The sequence below is a fragment of the Eucalyptus grandis genome, chromosome 9 (assembly GCF_016545825.1).
Source record: "Eucalyptus grandis isolate ANBG69807.140 chromosome 9, ASM1654582v1, whole genome shotgun sequence".
In the NCBI taxonomy this organism is placed as follows: domain Eukaryota; kingdom Viridiplantae; phylum Streptophyta; class Magnoliopsida; order Myrtales; family Myrtaceae; genus Eucalyptus; species Eucalyptus grandis.
The window spans coordinates 32,463,094-32,485,001 of record NC_052620.1 but is presented as its reverse complement, the minus strand read 5'-3'; the positions used below and the strand labels follow the sequence as shown (position 1 = coordinate 32,485,001).

At 41.4% G+C, this 21,908-nt stretch overlaps 4 protein-coding genes across 4 annotated transcripts; 2 read left to right on the top strand and 2 right to left on the bottom strand.

The window, feature by feature from the left end:
* The first annotated feature begins 2,297 nt into the window (after positions 1–2,297).
* Positions 2,298–7,945, top strand: LOC104419348 (FACT complex subunit SSRP1). Its single transcript, XM_010030986.3, has 16 exons — positions 2,298–2,448; positions 3,100–3,285; positions 3,368–3,473; positions 4,406–4,542; positions 4,624–4,707; positions 4,810–4,904; positions 5,033–5,141; positions 5,351–5,437; positions 5,521–5,613; positions 5,715–5,912; positions 6,038–6,183; positions 6,262–6,406; positions 6,689–6,793; positions 6,874–7,044; positions 7,354–7,432; positions 7,532–7,945. The coding sequence occupies exons 1-16, from the start codon at positions 2,395–2,397 to the stop codon at positions 7,642–7,644; spliced, it is 1,908 nt and encodes a 635-aa protein (XP_010029288.2). The 5' UTR covers positions 2,298–2,394; the 3' UTR covers positions 7,645–7,945.
* Positions 7,946–9,095: 1,150 nt separating this feature from the next.
* On the top strand, positions 9,096–11,123 carry LOC104419346 (auxin efflux carrier component 8). Its single transcript, XM_010030984.3, is given in 7 exon segments — positions 9,096–9,721; positions 9,723–9,837; positions 10,045–10,222; positions 10,332–10,417; positions 10,501–10,658; positions 10,757–10,833; positions 10,933–11,123. Coding segments are annotated over 7 exon segments (1,074 nt in total). The 5' UTR covers positions 9,096–9,328; the 3' UTR covers positions 11,000–11,123.
* A 792-nt stretch (positions 11,124–11,915) lies between these two features.
* Positions 11,916–14,381, bottom strand: LOC104420670 (probable polygalacturonase At1g80170). Its single transcript, XM_039302539.1, has 9 exons — positions 14,214–14,381; positions 14,002–14,139; positions 13,344–13,520; positions 13,211–13,231; positions 12,891–13,098; positions 12,717–12,792; positions 12,521–12,594; positions 12,286–12,398; positions 11,916–12,161 (listed from the first exon to the last, which is right to left on the bottom strand). Exons 1-9 carry the CDS (start codon positions 14,379–14,381, stop codon positions 11,916–11,918), a joined length of 1,221 nt encoding a protein of 406 aa, XP_039158473.1.
* Positions 14,382–14,848: 467 nt separating this feature from the next.
* On the bottom strand, positions 14,849–20,131 carry LOC104419345 (protein CLP1 homolog). Its single transcript, XM_010030983.3, has 10 exons — positions 19,846–20,131; positions 19,436–19,504; positions 19,182–19,274; positions 18,022–18,263; positions 17,380–17,518; positions 17,239–17,295; positions 16,132–16,269; positions 15,534–15,769; positions 15,338–15,382; positions 14,849–15,251 (listed from the first exon to the last, which is right to left on the bottom strand). The coding sequence occupies exons 1-10, from the start codon at positions 20,047–20,049 to the stop codon at positions 15,164–15,166; spliced, it is 1,311 nt and encodes a 436-aa protein (XP_010029285.2). The 5' UTR covers positions 20,050–20,131; the 3' UTR covers positions 14,849–15,163.
* Positions 20,132–21,908: the final 1,777 nt, after the last annotated feature.

Genomic DNA, 21,908 nt, shown 5'->3' with positions numbered 1-21,908 from the left:
GACAAAACATGGAAATATTTGGGCATCCCCTCTGATTGGGGTAGTTCAACAAAACAGATGTTTGCATGGATTTTGGCACGGGTAAATATGAAGCTGGAAGGATGGAAGGAAAACTTGTTGTCTAAAGCAGGAAAGGAAGTCCTCTTGAAAGCAGTAGTTCGGGCTATCTCACAATATGCAATGTCGATATTCAAAATCCCAGTATCTATTTGCAAAGCAATAGAACAAAAGATAGCCTCCTTTTGGTGGAAAAACAATGAAAGAAAAGTTGGAATTCATTGGAAAACTTGGCATCTAATGAAAATGAGGAAAGATCATGGCGGTATGGGTTTCAGAGACCTCATTACATTCAACAAACCATGCTAGGAAAACAGGCATGGCGTCTAGCGGAAAACTCTCCCACACTATGGATCCAACTTTTGAAAGGCTTATATTTTCCTAATACAAATTTCTGGCATGCAAAACAGGGTCAAAGAGCTTCATGGGGATGGAAAAGTCTCCTAATTGGGAGGGAAGCCATCTCAGAATCGTCCCAATGGTCTGTGGGTGATGGATAATCAGTCAGAATACGACAAGATAAATGGCTAAAGCGGGGTCTACTAATCGGACCTGCTAATAAAGAAGACCCTGAGCGTGTTAACGAGTTAATTGACAAGCAGACTAGCTCATGGAAAGAGGATATAATACAAAACACCTTCGAAGATAGCATTGCAGATGAAATACTGGCCATTCCCATCCCAGCTACAAGTGTAAAAGACAAACTAGTGTGGAATGCAACAACATCAGGCAACTACACAATCAAAAGTGGGTATAATCAACTAAGGAGAGCAGAGATCAATTTAGCACATAATGAAGCATCGACTTCATACCAGAAGCCAAGAGAACTATGGTGCAAAATATGGAATTTGCGGACTATCCCGAAAATAAAAGTTTTTATGTGGACCCTTTGTCAAAATGCGCTCCCTACGTCAGAAAACTTAAGTAGAAGGAAAATCGCACTTGAGTCAACCTGCTAGCTCTGTAAAAAGAACCCCGAAACAAAGGAACACATGTATTTGCTCTGCCCCTGGACAACCAAGATTTGGTCAGACCCACACATTAGTATACCAGTTCAAAGAAAGGGACTAACAAGCATAGATCGGTGGATCCTTCACTATAAGCGAGCCTTACCAAAAGCACCACCCCTCGAGCAAGTTGCTGAACTGTTTTGGTTCATGTGGAAAGCAAGAAACGATGCCATTTTCAAAGGGAAATCGCTGGATCCGCAGGGAGTTATCTCGGAAGCCCTCGCAAAACATGAAGAATTCAAAATATGGAACTCAAAACAGGATGTGCGTGAGGATAGAGACTGTACTTGCGCGATGAACTGGAACCCCCTGCACCGAAATCGCTGAAAATCAATGTCGATGGAGGTCTCTGAGTAGGTGAAACCAGAGGATCGATTGCTGGTGTATGCAGGGACGCGGATGGTGTTCTTCTCGGAGGGTTCGCACGCCAAGTTAGAGTGCAATCTGCACTCCAAGCCGAAACCCTAGCTCTCCTTGAGGGGATGAAGCTTGCGCACGAATGGGAGAAGGGAGAAGGGAAAAGACAAAAGTGAAAGTACAATTGTTGAATCTGACTCCTCTGTTGCAGTTCACGCTTTGTTGGGGGAAGGACAAAGTACCGTGGGACATTGCAGCACAAATCGAAATGGGCCGGGCTTCTCTGTCTTCTTCGCCTCACATAAAAATTACCCATTGCTTTAGGGAACAAAACAAAATTGCTAATTGGGTTGTTAAAGCTCAACTTAGCCATCGCCTCCCGAACAATTGGGTTTCGAGTCCACCGCAACCACTGTTTGATTTTCTTTATTCTGAAGCCCAAATGGGTTCATGTTCTATGTTCTCTACTTAAGTTGAAATGAAATGCAGCTTTTTCGACAAAAAAAAAAAGTGCATTTGAATTTCAAAATCTTCAAAAAGTGAAATTAATTTATAAATCATGTTAAGTCAATTCAATCAAATCATTTCATTAACTCCATTTAACTTAGCAATTGAAAAATAAGAATAAATTTTAAGACTTGATTACATAAATTTGATAAATATTAATATTTAATTATACATTTTGAAAATTTAAAAATTCAATTATACTTCCGTTATAAGTTTTTGCATTTATAATGTACTTCATCATTTCGAACTAATAAATGACGAGTACCGCCCTGCCAAACGCGAGCCCACCCTCGACCCTTCCCCCAATTGGCGCCACTGCCTGACGTGCGCACTACGCACCCTTCCCCTCTCCATCTCCCTTTACCGTATAAAAGCCCCTCTCTCTCTCCCCTTCTTTTCTCCCTTCTCTCGCACCTCGTCCTCTCCCCCCACCGGAGCTTCGAAATCGAGCGGCGGCGACGCGATGACGGACGGCCACCTCTTCAACAACATCTCCCTCGGCGGCCGCGGCGGCTCCGTAAGTTCCCTTCCCCCACCCGATCTCCCGCCTATTCCTCCCTCCTCGTCGCCCTTCGTCCGACGCCTCCTTGGCGCGGCGATTTTCGGGCTTCGGGTGTGGCTGTGGTGGCTCCTCTTCGTTCGGTCGCGATGCGATCGCGCGAAACCCTAGCTCGTCCGAATTGAGGAGAGTAGCGCTTTGCGCCGCCGCTGCACTTGGTGGCCGTGAACGAGAGAACGGCTACGACTCCTGGGGATTGTTGCTGCTGTCCATCGCTGCCCGTGATAGACTGATTGATGAGAGTGTTCTTCTTCTTTTTTTTCGATTTTTTTATTCTTTTTTTCGTTTAAAGATGGTCTGGTCGAGTTCAGTTTTGGTTGGCCGCGGTCGGTGTTCCGGTGGCTCGGAGGATTTTGGTAGAAAGCGTCTTGCTTTCGTGTATTGTCGGCCCGTCCGCCCCTGTGGAAAAACCCTAGTCTGGTCCCTTGCCTCGCGTCCGCGTTGAATTCTTGCCATGCCCTCGTTTTCGATGTTGTCTGCAAATTCTTTGCCTCGTTCTAAGAAGAGCGGGATCGATTTTTGGCTGAGCGAAAGCTGTTTTTTTTTTTAGAGTTTTAGCCCAATAGTGAAACCCTAGGTCGTTTATTGAGGTTTCGATTTGCATTGCAGAACCCTGGACAGATAAAGATTTTCTCAGGAGGGATTTCATGGAGGAGACAAGGAGGCGGCAAAGCAGTTGAAGTTGATAAATCTGACATTGTCGGGGTGACCTGGATGAAGGTGCCGAGGACAAATCAATTAGGTGTCCGCACCAAAGATGGTTTACATTATAAGTTCACTGGATTCCGAGACCCGGTATCACTGTTTTTCTTCTCTTTGAGATTGTTCACCTAGGCTTATGGGAATGAACTGGCATAATTGAGAATTCCTTTTGCAGGATGTTATTAGTTTGACCAACTTTTTCCAAAATACCTGCGGGTTAACTCCGGAGGAGAAACAGCTTTCTGTGAGTGGTCGGAACTGGGGAGAAGTTGATTTGAGTGGTCAGTGATTTCCTCATTTCCCATTTCAGAGAAATTTTTATGATGTTCCACACTTGATAGAGTTGCTATGGCTTCATTGTTTATTTTATATCATTGATTTGCTTTTATTGAAGACAATTTTTCATTTACAAATGATCAGCATCTCCTCTTTTTGTATAATAGGCTCTAACATACGTCAAATTGCAATTTTGAGATGTCTCAACAATTAACATGATTAAGCAAAGTTCCAACTTTGTCAGTTTCTCTTATCACTGAGGGGATAGACAATATGGCGTACACAGTCCTATGGTTTTCTCGCGTAAGCCTACCTTAGGACCTCTAAGATTGTCTTCTAGGGGTATATACATTGTTGATAAACATCACTAGTGAAGACTCCATGATGTAAACGATGCTATCCAAAACTGAGAATTCTTTTGAGGAAACATATTAATAAAGGAGTGTAATATCTTGTTGGTATTATCTTGCAAATGGGCATCCTCTAACCTTTGTTTCTCCTTCTTTTTTAGATTCCCATTGTTGATGGCAATGTTTTATTTGATGGGGAACTCTGGTTTCCTTTTCTTGCCACACTGTCTCTTCACCTTTGCCTTTTTGTCTAATAAAAGGCTGAAGCTTTGTAAAGAACTTAATGATGCAGAGAAATGTAGCTAAATAATGTGGATCGTGATGTTTACAAATTTCTGCTAATTGTCTTTATAATGACATCAATGCAAAACTGCTGGGGTGAGTTAATTATGATTTGGTTTTATTTGTCTAAATCCAGCTGTGTCATCTGAGGCAATTTGATGTGTCATCTTGTATTCAGTGCACCTTCGAGGTTTCGATGCTACTTTGCGAGAGTTTCCCACAAGTTGATTTGTCTACTGTATCTTAGACAAGAAAATCCATTTTGTTCAATGAATGACCGATATAATGTCACCGGCCATTTGCAGGTAATATGCTGACATTTCTTGTGGGCTCAAAACAAGCATTTGAGGTATCTCTGGCAGATGTCTCGCAAACACAGCTTCAAGGAAAGAATGATGTTATTTTGGAGTTTCATGTAGACGATACAACTGGGGCTAATGAGGTCCGCTTACTAATTTTACTGTTTGAGTTGCGCTCCTCCTTGAGTTTTATTTAACTGAGACAATGTGTCTTCAAAGTGCAGAAAGATTCTGTGATGGAAATTACATTTCACGTGCCCAACTCCAACACCCAATTTGTTGGTGATGAAAATCGTCCTCCTGCTCAGGTTAGTTTATTCCTGATTTATGGAAGAGCATATGAAGTTTAATGACCTTCATTACTATTAAGCAGTTGACTTTCATCATGATTTGCTGCCTTGTTGTGTTAGGTTTTCCGTGACAGAATCATGTCAGTGGCAGATGTTGGGGCTGGAGGTGAAGATGCTGTTGTTACATTTGAGGGAATTGCCATTCTTACTCCAAGGTAGACAGCGCATCTCAAACTACACAATTTTAAAATCTCTTCTCGAACATGATACCGACACATGCCATATGCTGGCTTATTTTTTATAACTTTAAACATTTGGCTAATGGAGATTTTAAAACTTACAGGGGGCGCTACAGTGTTGAACTTCATCTGTCATTCTTGCGACTTCAAGGACAGGCAAATGACTTTAAAATTCAGTACAGCAGTGTTGTTCGCTTATTTTTGCTGCCAAAGGTATGTAGAGCAAATGTGCTGATTTTGCAACAGTTTTTACAGTCTTGTAATGAATAATTTTTTGATAACATGGTTGCACAATAATTAGTTTTTTTGAAAGCAATATATGCTTATCATTCTTCACCATGTTCCTGTCCAAGAAACAATGGATTGATATGGTAATATTATATAACTTGGTACTCATACAGAATTTTCTTTTTTGGGTTCAGTCTAACCAACCACATACATTTGTTATCATCACTCTTGATCCACCAATTCGCAAAGGGCAAACTTTGTATCCGCACATTGTGATGCAGGTACTTAATATTTGAATTTATCAGCAGCTTGCTTGTTGTTAGTTTCCATGCAAATGAAGTGGGTTTATTGCTGATGTTCACAGTTTGAAACCGACTATGTGGTTCAAAGCACATTGTCTATGAATGATGATTTATTTAGCACCAAGTACAAGGACAAGCTGGAACCATCTTATAAGGTAATAGCTCATTATTTTGGAGATCAGGTTAAATGACATTTTTTTGATATCTTTTGGCATTATCTTCCAATTCTTTATCATGTATATTGTCCATTTCGTAGGGACTCATTCATGAAGTGTTCACCACCATCTTGCGGGGTTTATCCGGTGCCAAAGTCACGAAACCAGGAAAATTTCGTAGTTCTCAAGATGGTTATGCAGTTAAATCATCACTGAAAGCTGAAGATGGAGTCCTGTACCCACTCGAGAAAAGCTTCTTCTTTTTACCCAAGCCTCCTACCCTGATCCTTCATGAGGAGGTGTGCTTCAATGAATTTTGTGCATTATTTTGATTGAATTCATGGTGCCACAATCGCCATTGATGTAAGTATTACTCTTGTGGATCTACTTTTCTTCTGATTCTTTCACTTTTATTTCTTCATAGATTGACTACGTGGAATTTGAGAGGCATGCTGCTGGGGGCTCGAATATGCACTATTTTGATCTTTTAGTGAGATTGAAAACTGAACAAGAACATCTCTTTCGGAATATCCAGAGGAATGAGTACCATAATCTTTTTAACTTCATCAGGTGTGGATATGAACATCTTTTTCATTCTATAGAGCCTTTTGTGGATTAGTTTGTATCTTGATTCTCTTAAACATGCAGTGGGAAGGGGTTGAAGATCATGAACTTGGGAGAGCAGGGCGCTGATGGAGTACCAGGCGTTCTTGATGTGGATGACGACGATGCTGTCGATCCCCATCTTGAGCGCATCAGGATTGAAGCCGGTGTAGATGAAAGTGATGAAGAGGTGGGTGTACTTTTTCTTTTTTGGCGTGGATTTAACCCTGATTGGGATGTTAAGCTCGTAGGAGAATATCCGTAGTTTCCCACATTCCTCCTTGGCTGCGTATTTCTGCCTAAATTATATCGAGATTCAGTTAAATGCTACGGAAATATCTTTCCGTTTGGTTGGAACTTCTTTTCCATATGCTGATGGATGTGGATCTTGATGTGATTCTGTTGTGCCCGAGTTCCTACAAATATTGTTTTCATTAGACGCTAAAATTTCTTGATATTGTACTTGACACAGGATGAAGATTTTGTCATTGATAAGGATGATGGAGGATCTCCTACTGATGATTCTGGAGATGACGAGTCCGATGTCAGTGAAAGTGGAGATGAGAAGGAGAAAGAGGCAAGACTTTTTGTCTGCAAGATGTTATACTCATGGAGATCATGTAGTTGTATTTCTATTGACCTTTTTTTTAATTTCAGAAGTATGGGAAAAAGGAATCTCGAAAAGAAGTCAAAGCATCATCAAGCAAGAAGAAAGCAAAAGCTGGAGATGAAGAGGGGTCGAAGAAGAAGAAACAGAAGAAGAAAGACCCCAATGCACCAAAAAAGGCTATGTCTGGTTATAACTTTTTCTTGCAGACGGAAAGCGAGGTTTGTTTCATGCCTTAGATTATGTTGTCATTCACTACTTTTGAGACAGTTTGTATGACTATTTGGTTATGGCCTACGAGGAGGGAATGCTAATGTGAATGGCTTGCCCTATTTCATTCAGAAAAGTAGTGATAATCTGTTTGCAAAATTGGGACAGTTCAAGGTGGACAGACAATGCTTCGGTGGCTGTTTTATCTTATTTCCAAGTTTTGCTTAGTGATTCGGGAAATGCTTAACCTCCTTATAGATTCTCTCTCTCTCTCTCTCTCTCTCTCACAGAATTTGCGACTAACATAGTTGATGTTGCAGAAAATGAAGAGAACTAATCCCGGTCTTTCCTTTGGGGATGTATCAAGAGAAATTGCAGACAAGTGGAGGGGTTTGTCAGGTATGTGTTATTACTGCTTCTTATATACGTCGCAATTGCTCTGACAGTGATCTTGATTTGACAACACTTTATGATTCTATGCTTTTCTTAAAATTGCAGCGGCAGAGAAAGCGCCATATACAGCAAAAGCCGAGGAAGATAAAAAACGTTACCAAGAACAGTTAAGCGGTTATAAGAATACTTCTCAAGCTATGAATGTAGATTCAGACTGATGAGGGAAAACTCGAGCACTCACGAGTTCACGATGCTATCACGAGTTCACGATGCTAGCATTTCTTTTCACATGTAACTTGTAGCCCTTGTGCGATGAACAAATTGTACCAGCTGTTAGGATGGATGTGTTCCGTCATAGCCTGCTATAGTGAATTTCTACTGGAAATGAGATCCATATGTTGTAATGTTTATGCGGCACTGGTAGCCAGTAATTCTGCCGAACGATCATTGGGTGCTCAAGGGTTGCCACATATGGCTTATTCATTAATCTTATCTCAGGCAGGAGCCCCTTTTTACACAGATTGTATATCAATGAAGTGTCCCTCTTGTTTGTTTTCACAAACGGGTCTGGGGTCTACTAAGCACCCGACTGAACGTCTTCGAGTTGTGACTATTTACCATTTATTGTGGCAATCTCTTGGTTCCGTCCATGGCGGGTATCCGACGCATCAGGTAATGACGGAAGCAGCGCAGGTGCGGGTGAATGAATATATTTGGCCAAGGAATAAAACATCCTGTTAGGTTACGGCCTTAACAGAACAAATTCTAGGAAATCATGCCTTGTCTTTGCATCAAATTGTCTGACGGTGGGCGCATGTATACCCTCCTCGCCAATTGGATCGCTTGAGGACTTCAACATCACGAGTGTCTCCTCCACTTTCAGCACTCGGCGCTACGAACATCGGGTCGAGCACGTGGCGATTCGGACGCTTTCGTGGGCGGGTATGTCGGGATTGATGTCCCGAAGAGCTCCCTGTCCGTTTTCATGTGAGGACAGGATGCGCCATGACCGAAAGAGACACGTCTCAGCGTAATGGAAAGAAGTCACATTTTTAAAGCAAATTCCTCTGCACAATTATTCCCCAACTTTTGACTAAATTTAGGAAAAATTCTTCCTTACCATGGTTTTATTGCATCCCTCGGTACTTCCATTACTTCTCTAGCAATTCACTTCTTTATTCCTCCTCCTCCCCCCAAGTACCCAGAGAGAATCACCACCTCCCTTCGAAAAGGCGATCTCGAATCGCTCTTCTTTAAGCTCATTTGCTAAATTTCAAAAGGAGAAAAAGGGTCACTCATCCAAAAGGCCTATAGCTATAACTAAAACGGATTTATTCTGTACCGACCTGACTATAATATGTTGCTGGTTTCCCCTTCTTGAATAAAATAGAGGAATATAAAGATACTTTAGTCAAAAAAATGCGAAAATTAGAGATTGATCTAAAAATCTATAGATAAATTAAAGCCTACTGGTCAAGGGTTTGGAGTTGGGTCAGCCTAGTGGAAATCTTCATCTAAAGGACAGATTAACAAGCAAAAACCGAATTAGTTGTCAGTATTTTACACGTTGTCGTGACAAATAAAACCCCCTCAGGAAAAAGCTGCTTCCAACAGTAGTAAAAGGGCAAAGTGCAACATCCTATACGCGAAAAACGAATTGGGGTATGTTTCATTCTTACCAAATTGATTGGTATTTTTAAAGTAAGGTCGTTCTGGTTTTTAGGGAGAAGGCAGTTTATATAGAAAGCTTCAACTGAAGCTTCTATAAAGACATTCCAACATCAAACTTTCAAGATTTGTACAAACCAACCGAGACAGCACATAAGCCCTTCTGCTTTTCAGTGATTTGAACAGTCACAATATCATTTTCTCCGGAAACTCCTTCCTCAGGTGCCGGTTACGATGATTTCCTTGACCAATGTCTACCATTGTGTGGCAGCTACAGTCCCTTTATACGCCACGATGTTTCTAGCATTTATATCGATTCGGTTTTGGAAGCTCTTTACGCCAGACCAATGTGCCGGAATAAATAAGTTTGTGGCCAAATTTTCCATACCGCTTCTGTCATTCCAAGTGATCTCATCCACCAATCCATACAAGATGAACCTCAGGCTTGTCCTAGCGGATTTCGCACAGAAGATCCTTGCGATTTTGATAGTGGGAGGGGTGGCGAAGTTCCGCTCCGGGGGAGGGTTGAGGTGGATCATAACCGGCGTCTCTCTGTCCACGCTGCCAAACACCCTAATCCTGGGGATTCCGCTCTTGAGGGCCATGTATGGAGATGAAGGCAGCTTCACTCATTGCTCAGATAGTCTGCTTACAAAGCATACTCTGGTACAATCTGTTGCTGTTCTTATTTGAGCTCAATGCAACAAAGGCAGCCTCAGTTACACCCTCATCAGAAGCCACAGGTGAAGCATTCACAATTTGCTTTTTTTCAAGACAATTAGATTTAAGAAGAGCAAAGTAGCGTGAGATTGCCAGCTTCAGCCAAGTGGGGCCTAACCTAATCAGTTTATTCTTCTTTGATCATGTTATAGCATTCCTTTTTCTTTTCAGAGTGACATATCTTTTTATCAAGTTTGCTACTATTAAGGAGCCTGCTTTTCTGGTTGAAGGGGTCACGGCGACCACAGAGGAGGATGAAACGAAAGATGGAGGAGATGAGTTGAAGTTGAGAAACGGAAGAAAGTATGAGACTTTGCTCATTTTTCTCAAAGTGGGGAAGAATCTCCTGAGAAACCCCAATACGTATGCAACTGTAATGGGCGTGATCTGGGCAAGCATCCACTTCAGGTGAACCTGCATAAGCTTGTTCCCATAAGAATCCCAACTGTTGTTTTCGTTTTCTTTATTTTGTCGGGCAATCGTTTTTAGCACTCAGAGTCTTGAGTGTTCCTTCCAGATGGGGGGTTGAAATGCCAGCAATTGTTAGTAGCTCAATACTAATACTCTCAGAGGGAGGACTCGGAATGGCTATGTTCAGCTTAGGTACTACTTTTAGCGATTAGTGCTTCTGCTTGCTGAAAGAAAATATTCTTCTGACTCTTCTTGCATATTGCTTCACTCAATAGGCCTTTTCATGGCATCACAGACTCGAATAGTCGCTTGTGGTGCTCGGTTGGCTGCGGTGGCCATGGCCGCCAAGTTTATCGCCGGGCCAGGCCTAATGGCCATCTCCTCCCTTGCCATCGGACTCAGGGAAACCTCACTGAAAGTGGCAATTGTGCAGGTAACTTATCATTTGGTAATTGTCACGCTGATATTTTGGAGAATTGTTCCTCGCCCAACAGATTAAAGAGATGGCTAATTGGTGAACGTGCAGTGCAGGCGGCTCTACCCCAAGGAATTGTTCCCTTTGTTTTCGCCAAAGAGTACAATGTACATCCAGAAATCTTGAGCACAGGGTAGTTAATTAGTTAAATATCTTCCTTACCTATGTACTCAAGACGTTGTTTTGGCTATTACTCGGGAATGATCATTTTTTTTCTCTTCTCTTTTGACAGGGTGCTCTTTGGAATGCTCATTGCCATGCCAATATCATTAGTTTACTATCTCTTGCTGTCTCTGTAGAATTGCCAGAGTATTGTTGTTCAGTAACAAAGGAAAGTTATGCAGCAAGTTTAGCTGATGCAGATCAAGGGAGTCTCGTGGCTAATTTAACAGCATTGATGATTCAAGCAGTTTTAAATTCTTCTGTATTAGATATAGCATAGATTAGGATGCATATAGGAACGTAAAAAGAGGGAAAAAAATTAAATCTGGAAGTGAAAAGAAAATTTGTTATCATGGACCAAGTTCATGTAAATCCGACTACTGTAGGTTCAAGATTCACCAGGTCTTCTTAAGAGTTCATACTTGTCACATGCACATGAACTCAATACATGTAGTAAGGAACAACAGGAATTACCAATACATCATCTTAGAATTCTTATGGAGCAACATGTTTTTTTCTTTTTTTCTTGGTGTTATTTGTGGATCAAGATCCAATTTCTTGAACTTAAGTACATTTATCGTCTACATGTAAGATAATTGAATGTTTTCCAGATTGCATATAGAAAAAACAGAATACAATCTCACTGAGACATGCCTCTGATGTAATCGAAAAGACTATAATTTTGCGAAATTCAACTAGCTCACAAGTAGAAGAACATACAGCGCATTTTGGATAACAAAATGCCTAACGCAAACAATGGATTCCCATTCCTATTCCAAATAGATATCATATGTCAAGTTAATCGGATGAAAAAACTTAAAATCATGATTGAATGAGTATTTATTCTATCTACTGCCGGCGATGAAAACACTTCCCACATATAGCCTGATCTACCACAGCGCATGGACATAGTTTTATCCGCTGGTGATGGATAAACAAAAATGTCTTCACCTATCAGGTTATATTTGTACATCGAACCTTGATACTATCTCCGATATGACCCTATCTCGCCTCAGGAAACCAGAGTCGAAATAATGCAAAATGCAAAAGGTACTAAAGATCTTCATCTTCTTCCAAGCAAGAGATGTTGGGGAAGATGTTGCTGTTCCTGCGCCCCCTAACGTTAGAGCAGTGTGAGGTTGTCTCTTTGCCTTTAACTGTCAGATTCAAAGTAATGTCCTTCATCAATATATCTCTGCAGGGATGCGTCTCGCTGCACGCCAACTCCACCGCCGCTTTCGCGTGTGACGTCCCATTCACTTGCGAATACGTCACATTGCTTATTTGTACTGCTGATGTCTGCAGAACACACATATTTGTTCTTATGCCGCCAATTACGTGCGAGTGCTTATCATTCATGTCCACATTATATACTCAGAAAGCGAACAATAAGAACGGAGTCCATCGTCGATGACCCGCTTACCTGATTCTTGCAATGCTCGTGGTCGCAATAGAACTGGTCGATGATGATGGGATGGGATGAATTAGTAACCGTAATGCGCTCGAATACAATGTCCTCGCGTATCCTTTGCCTCCCTGCATAACATTGTCGAACGTGATAAATCTCGCCGAACCGATCCCAAAGTTTCAGTGATTTCCTACATATTATAAAGACCAAATCACCTGCCACGTCTTTATTCTAACTCCATTAGAAGTACCCACGAAGTGAACGTCCCTAACGTGCACGTCCTCGACGGTCTCGCGCGATCCATGCTTGCCTAGACTTCCAATGCTGCAGCCCATGCCAAACAAAAGCAAAAACCCACTTCAGAAATGCACGAAAAGTCTAAAACTTTGAAAACCTTTTAGTTAGTTTTCCTAGCTTCTTCTACTCAAAATCCTACGTTACCTCACGCCGTGACCCGGCCGCAGGAGATCCCGCTGATGTCGAGATGGGCCGAGCCCTGCCCGATCGATATGCAATCGTCACCTGCATGAATTCAACACCAACGCGGATCGAATCTCGTCCAAAAACACATAAGCGAAAAAGGACTGAGAAATTGAGCATGGAATCGACGGATAACGTGCCTGTTCCAATGTAACAATCTCGGACCACGACGTGCTGCGACCGTTGGATGTGAATGCCGTCGGTGTTGGGACTGTGTCCGGGGGACGTGATGGTGAGGTTGGCGGCGGTCACACGTGTCGACCCCTCGATCGCGATGTGCATCTGCGGGCTGTCCTTGAACGTCAATTCGCTCAAGCGGACCTCGTTACATTTGTCTATTACAAGCCCCTGAAAATGGAAAAAGAAAATACACAAAAAAGAAAATGAGATTTAATTTTTTTATGTGAATTATTTAGTAATGTGACATTAATTTAGGGGGTCGAGATATGTGTTTGCTCACTGTTGGTTTCTTGCCGCAGCCCTGAAAAGAGGAGAATTAAAAAAAAAAACTTAATAAACGTAGAGGTATAATAATAATAATAATAATAATAATAATAAAATAATAATAATAATAAGTTCAGGTTCGAGCTTACAACGTGGTGGTGGTGACAGAGTGAGTGGTCCCACCACTCGGAGCCGTTGCCGTTGATGGCGCCAGATCCAAGGACAGAGAGGCCGTCCACGTCACTGATCATTATCCAATGCCGACAATCTTTCTTGTCGCACTTCCATGCCGATGGATCGCCCGATGCCACCAGCGTACCGTCAATCTGGAAACAAAAGGGCAAATGATTTGTTGTGGATCGTGTCGAGAGTTACCAGAACATTACTCATCGGTAATTTGAATTTTTAGAACCATCCATTGTCATGCTAAAATTAATTTCTTAAATAGTAAGTTCTAATTCAGATTTTGATGGACTCATGTTTTCCCTTGACTATTACATATGATCACACTTCAATTTTGAAGGCAAAAATCCAACTTACTCGTGTAAGAGTGTATCAAAATAAATTAATATTAAAATACATTCATATAATTATTTGACTTTATTTAGAGCATACATTATGATCTCGCAAAACTTACGAATGGCGAACAATTTACTTAGAATAATTTATGTGATCTTATGTAATTTTGATGTAGACAAATAGTGCGAATCTTTTTTCGATTTGATGCATGTAAGAACACTAGTTCTTGCAGAAGTTAAAGGCTCAGTCGGCTAACTGATGATGATAATGTTTTTTTTTTTCAAGTACCTGAATAGTGAGGTTTTGGGAATTGCAAGGACCCCGCAATACCAAAGGTTGAAGCAAGCACGTCTTGTTCTGAGGAACGTGCATGATCGGCACACTCGCACTGGATTTGCATGCATCGGTCCAAGCCTTCTTGAATGCCTAAGAGCAACCAAAAATATTTTGCATTATGTTCTAGCGAGGATATACATACCGGGAAAATCGATCCAATGTACCTTGGTATCGTCAGTCCGGCCATCCCCCACGGCACCGTACTCAACGACATCAAAGAAATTCTGGCTGTCATCGACTGAGGGCTGAGAACCGGTGGATGCGCAAACTCGAGCCAAAACGAAGAAGCAAAGTAGAATTCTGGCGATGGCGGGTGGTGCTATCGTCGCCATCACGTTGTGAGTCAACGAAGATGATTAAAATTATTCGTCCATGGCTCCAACACTTAATGTAAATATATATGCACCAGCCCTGTTAATCTACTTTTCTTCGGATTGTGTTCAGTTAGAGTCCTTATCGGTCTCGGTATACAATGTGCGTCCGCTGATTTTATCGAGGAATTCTTTCTTTTGATGAGATAAGCGTCTGCCCGAACTAGGATTCCTAATCCCCTCATTCTCGAGCCTATTTTGCCAGCTGTCAAGATTATCAGTAGTCTATTTTACCGTCTTTTTTTGGGATAAAAATAAACTCGAAAAGTAGTTTTAACATCAATTTTTTATTTTTATTTTCTTATTTCCATTCGACTTTGAAGATCAACCCGTCATCTCCTAACCTGAAATTGAAGTCTTAACTTATTTTTCCTTTCAGTTTTTGTGCACAGACATGCATGTGTATCTCTTTATAATCAATAAAAAAAAATAAAATATTTTTACAGCTCAAGATAACTAATTTGCCCTCGCCATGATGTGTTCGCACCACTATTATAATTCCGAGCCTTGATATGTTTGCACACCTAATAATAACAACTGTAATTCGAACTCCTACCGACAAATAACAAGATTGATGTACACCGGAAACAGGGTAATAGCTCGGAGCTGAGTATATGTTAAGCCTATAAGCGCTACATGACTACAAATCAGACTCAGACTATGTTGCGAAAAACTTCATCGCTCACGTCGAGCAGGGGTCTGAATTGACCTGAGGTTTAGAAGTTACAACCTTCTACCCATACTCATGTCTCAAGCCATGTCAAGGTTCCCATTACAAGAAATTTGCCTGGGAGATCCCCCGGTGATGGCGCAAGGTATGTGACTTTCTTCCTGCAACATCGAACAAGTCCAAATTAGAAGGGAGGAAACTACTTTTGTAAATAGATAGCTTGGACTAGAAACAACGAGATTCAAACCTTTGTATGTCGACATCTGTCACGTAGATAAATCCAGCAACGTTACTGCAACCAAAGACGTCCAAAGTCAGTCAGTCTTATATAGAATCCTCCTCCAAATCCCTCCACCACAAGGAAGATAACATTAGACCCCACAGAATTTACAGCAGCAGCGTTCTTCAGAAGCTTAATGTCATCCAAGACAATGGATAGTTACCTTGAAACAATCTGATCCGGTTCTGCAGCAAATGAAACAGCAAGAACCACATGGAGTAGATCCCTGTTGATATTCACAGGGGCTAGTCTGAGAGGGTCAGCAACAGGCTTTGCACCAATAGGTAAAGCAGAATGCGGAGCTTGTGGACCACCACCAATTCGATAAATGATCAAATCACTGAAATTTGCTATATTTGCGTGTGGAGATAGATCATTTGTCAGGCCGTAGAAATACTCCTGGAGGTTATCACCAATTCCATCACCATCACAGAGAAATAATGAAAGAAAAGTATGGAAGGATGATGCACTTTCACTGGAATCATAAAATAAACCATTATCAAGCACAAATTGGTAGATGAAAAGCAAGGCACCACGATTTGCATTAGAAAGGACCCAATAATAGGTGTATGGAGCACTTCCTTTGGAGGAAGCTCCTACTATCTACATGCTGTTTTGCCGATAGTATGCCTCTTAAGTATTTTAACCTTGATTTTATTAAAATCTCATGGCATGTCATCTCCAATTCATATCTAGTAAACAGTATACATCTGCATCAGAACTCGAGTAATTGAACTTGACAACAGAGAGATTGCTATTACCCTCATCCTAAGGCTCCGAAACTTCTGACGATATTTTTGATTCCTGGATACAACACCACCTGACCTTTGAAGTTTAACAACGTCCACATTAGGGTTGACCTTAAGTACATCTTTCTTAAGCATGCTGAAAAGTTTCTCCTGCAAGGTGGTATAGAAAAACATCTCGAGAGTTATACTATCACTGTAAAATGTTGCTCTCAAATTCATAAGCACTAGAGGAGGGAAATGCACTTGGAGAAAAATTAATGAAATTAGATGACCTAAGTCATGGCAAAAAAAAATGATTCAAGAAAACAAAATACCAAATGGAATGACCTAGTCTGAAAAATGTGGGTCAAATCCCCGAAAGAGTATCTATTGGTAACCTTTGGGCAGGTCTCTTACTCCTACAATGCTCAATATTTATTCTCTTATTTCAGGTCACCAAATCCACCACGCTAATGCAGCCACGATTGCAGCATGAGCTGACATACCACATGTACAACTCCAGTGATGAGGGAGGCCATAGTCCGCCAGCTTGCTGCCATACTCGAACTCCCAAGACATCACTCCGTCAATGACATGCTCCATATGATACATGTTCTCCACACCGAAATTATCTATGCTCTAATGCCGTTTGTTTCAATAGAACCAAAACACAAGACTAAGCCCCTAACAAAGAGTACTCAAGTGATAGACTTTGGAGTGGGTCTTAACTATTCATTGCTCAACATCCTCTCTCTCCCTCTCTCTCTCCATGTTAAATCTCCAAGTAAATCCTTCTTTAAAGATCTATGCATTCTGTGACCATGATCAGCAAGACAATGACATTTTTATGGCCATGCACACAGCTAGAAGTAGAACAGTTCACAGCTAATCCTTGCATAAGCTTGAAGCCACAGAGGTTCTTTGGCTATGTAATTTTTGTCAACTATATGGTGTCCACAAGCTGCCGGACAGAATACAAAGAAATTGCCATAAGTAGGTGAAGCTGAAGTTCTAATCCTAAATTTCCAGTAAAAAGAATGCATGAAGAAGACTCTGGTTTGCTTCTCATCTACATGATGTCCATAGAAATTCACAGATGGATGAAAACTAAACAAGGATAGAAGAAAGATAGTTGTCAACCTGACCCAAAACCAACACTACATTTGCTTTGAATGTATCAATTGCATGTTGAAGCAACTGCAGAAATAGGAAAAAAGTATCAGCACAAGAACATGGCTCTAACCAGCACAAATAGCTTTGAGCCAAACATAAATCACTCACCTCATAGCCTACACCATCTATCCATCCCATTGTATTAATCACCATGCCCGCAGCTGTAGATTCAGCATTTCCTGAGAACTGTCTCTCAAGAGTAAGAGCAAGCTCCTTCACAAGCACTTTGTACAATTCTACATTGTTGCTGGAATTTAAAACATTCATGTTAAGCACATAAGAAATTGTACAAAAATGAAGATAAGATCTCTCCTCACAACAGAACCATGAGTCCGTGACAGAATCACAAAGGAGGAAAAAGAGAACATTAAGCAGTCTACAGCAACAAATCAGTGAAAGCAAAATGCAATTGTCATTGTGTTTGCAACATTCAGGAAATATGACTATGCTGTCCAAACCTCACAGGTTATATCTAAGAATCCAACTAGCTTTCAAGCAAATTTATAGGCATGTAAGAATCCAAACATGCGGATTACCACACTCAACCAAAGATAAGTCGTGCAAAATTTCCGTTATCAGTCATGTATCCAATCTTCTATTGCAGCTTCCCTTTCAGATAACAACAGGTATGATCCCATAGTGTTTCATTTGAGAGTCGACACAAAAGTTGCTTCAGATTGCATAATAACATTTATAACCACGTGAACTGTAACATGATATCCTTTTAAGAGAAGTAACAAGCTCTAGTACCTAGGAGTTACATGCCCGAAGAAGTAAACTAGGGGCATCTCAAGAGGAACCCCTTCAACTGGATCAATAGGCAACTCAATTGGGGTAGCCGAAATGCTACCAGGGATAGTGATAGATCCTTGACCAATATCCAAGTCAACAAAAGTAGGTTTCCAGCCCTGTTTGGCTGCCCAGCTAAGAAGCATCCTTGATAACGTACTCTTTCCAGAATCTGTAGGTCCCACGACTATGACTCTAGGACCCTGCATCACCCAAAAAAGCATTCTAAACTGACCTATTCACAAATTTAAGAAATAATCAAGCTATAAACCAAGACCCCACCATTTGCAATTGCATAAATCAAAATGCCTGAAATCAGGGCCATGAAACTTTTCAAAAGAAAAACATAGTCTAAAGAGAATATTGACATTGAGTTAACGTATCTTCAAATTTAAATTTATGGTAAGCGTAACATGCATGCCATGAATCATACAGTATAGCTTATCTATCGAACCAATTGAGATGTCAAAATACAAGGTCCTTTCATATACAACAACATCCTTATGATATCCAAACATCTGCCTGCAGCAGATAATCTTGCCATTCAAAGTTAAAGAAATTTGACCCATAAAACGTTTTGTACATGTTCTCTGGTATGCAAACTAAAAAGATAAAACCCCAATAGTCTGTGTCAATTTGTATATCATCTACCATAGGTCATTAAAAGTATAAGAAGTTAAGGACATTCGAGTGTTTGACAACTTCTCCGCATTGTCAAAAAATATTGAAGCAGCACAAAACAAAATGGCCCAAGCATCATGATCCCGAAAAATTCAACCTTAATTTAAAACGGTTTCATGCTAAAAGAACACAATAGGAGTTGCTTACTCTTCCACTCATATAAACGGAATATTTTAAATCTAACAGAGTGAAGACAAACATGAAGAGTCCTGCATTTCAATTTGTAGAAGGCTTTAAATTTCCAATATTACTTACACATGCAGACAATACCTCCCAAATAATTAGTCAGTCACCCGATAACTAGGTAGTTTCAACTGTCAACAACACGAACTTACGTGGATTATGCACGTGGGATAATAAAATTTCATACTAAAATGGCATTCAAGCTAAAAGTACCACCAATTAAATAATTGTTGGCAGCAGCAATATAGACAACAAACCTGAGAGGCTTCAGAATCTGATGCTGAAGCTTTAGCACGGCTTCTTCGCGCATCAAGTATGGCGTGCACGTTCACATAGCTGACCATCGGTGTCTAACAGCAGGCATTATGAAACCAAGACCAATCACTATAGCTTTTATGGCAACTTAAACACAATCAAAGCCACCAGCATCCTTTTACTTGCCAATGCGTTGGCGAACATATCAAAACGAGGGGCAAAAAAAAGGAGAAACGAACGTCGCGCGAAAAAGTACCTCATCGGCGGTATAATCAGTTTCGGTATCGCCATCCAACTCAACAGTAGCCCCGTACCAAGTGAAAACCTGATGACAGATTTACAGCAGAAATGCCTCAGCCAAACTCAACGAAGAAGCAGCTAGGGTTTTAGACGTAACCGAACGCAATAGCTCAATCAAAGTTCCATCGAGAAAATCACAAAATCAAGCCATCGCACTTCAATAGAGAGCTTTTCCAAAACCTCGCCGCCGCTCCGGCAGGTCAAACGAAATGACCGAAGAAAAAAAAAATCACAAACGGCATCTCCGAGACACTGATCACTACAAGCAAGGCCGTCGCGCGAGCGAATCCAATTAGGAAGCGAACTACTTCACGAGAAGTCGAGAAGGGGATTAAAAGTTTCAGGAGAGCTTGGGCGGCGACTCACGGCGAACTTGTGGCGGGGAGGGAAGGAGAGCCAGATTTCCGGCGGCATCTCGGTGCCGAAGATCTCGGCGGTGCCGGAGACGAGCCGGACGCGGAGCGGCGTCTCGGGGCCGACCTCGACCCGCAGCTCGCTCTCCTTCTCCAGCTTCACCTGCTTCGTCGCCGACGCGGAGCCCGCCCCCCCGGGCGCGCCTCCGTACGCCATGCCGCCGGGGTCGGGAGGGAGGCTTCGGCGGTTTGTCAGGGTACAAGGCGAAACGGCTAGGCGGGGTTCAGCTTGCTCTCGCTCGTGAGTCCAATGGTGTATTTATATGCACGGGTGAAGTTGATTGCGTTTTTAGCCATTTAATCATGCGGGTCTTGTGTGGGAATTCAGTACGATCATAATTGTAATTTTGGATTTCCGGTCCGATCTTTCGAAATCTCAAATTCTCTAAAATTTTAGCACGCGCCTCAAACATTATTTTCATAGCTCCAATTGGACATTTCCCTCATGTGCAGACAAGGAGATCCTCTCCCCACCTATTGAGTTTTAGCCATAACCATGGGCATGGCAATCTAGACAGCCCCAACTTTTAGGCGGTCCATTTAGTTATACAACACAACGCTGGCCTCACTTAAAAAGAGTAAGCATGAATTTCTTGTTATGGGCGAGCTTGAGTTGCGGTTAAAGCCAAATCTAAGTGCCTAACATGGCTTGGCCTCATTTGCAATAAGTAATGATTTAGAAATTATGGGGAGTTACTTCGGTGGTCAACCTTCCCACATGAGAAGGAGAAGGTGAGTAGTGGAGAATTGGGGGTGGGGACATTTAATTTTTGATGTGGGATTCAACTTCTATAATCTACAGAGAGATAAGGCGAAATTTTGATAGTGAATTGAGAATTATGATAGAACAGACAAATAAAAAAAAGTAGTAGGGATTAGATGTATGATACATTGAGTGACACGAACAAAGGTTGAGAATTCTATTTTGTAATAGGAAAAATTATCTAGAAAGTTCTTAATATCTCATGTTTTTGTCAATTTAGTCTTAATAATTTAATTGTGTCAATTAAGTCATAATATTTTGATATTTTGTAAATTGAGTCATTTTGGCCAATACCAAAAATTGCTGATATGAACACCAATAATGCTACGTAATAAAATATTAGGTTCCACAGTGATGTCATGTTAGCAAAAAAACTAATCCATTGACTATGCGACAAATGTTACTCGTGGGCTGCCTATAACATTTTTCTCCCTTTTTGTCTCTCTCATCTCTTCATGGTCTCTCTCTCCCTCACCTATAATCTCCCCAGGGCCCTCATCATTATCACTTGCAACCCCGAGCGCTCCCTCAGCCTTTACATTCTCGAGGTCCCTTGGGGCTCCAATGTCATTTCCTCCCTCCACATGTCATTTGTCGCACTCACAGCTACCCCCTTAGTCCAAGAACAAGCCCAAGCCCCATGTTGTCCATGACCCAAAGCCTTCCCTCAGCCCTACATCCTCATGGTCCCTAGCGACTCCAATATTATCACCTCCCAGCCCATGCCAGATTTGGCAGGGGAATCCCTTGCCTTGGTCGCAAGCCTCACCAGATCTGGCAAAAGCAAACCCTTGCATGTAGGCGATGAGGGCTACGACAACCTCATCGCCATTGTTTGTGGCTAATCATCGACCATGGCCAAGTATCAACCACATGCTAAAGGGAAAAAAAGCAAAAAAAAAAAAAAAAAAAACAATGAAGAAGAAGAGAAATGAGAGGAGAGAGACAAAGGGAGAAATTTGACAAGTGGGTCATGAGCGACACTTGTCATAAGGTGAGTGGACTAGTATTTTGTTGACATGGCTAGGGGTGTGTAAAAAAATCAGAAACCACTCGGACAACCTGAAATTGGACCAAATGGGACTAGAATCAGTGGTTTATATGAGAGCTGATTTGATTTCCAATTCCAATTTAGTGAAATTAGTGAATATCAGTCTGGTTCCTGGTTCTAAGCATGAAACTGCTCGCTCACTACCCACCTAGACCGAACCAATCGGTATATATATATTTAAAAATATATAAATTCTATCTTG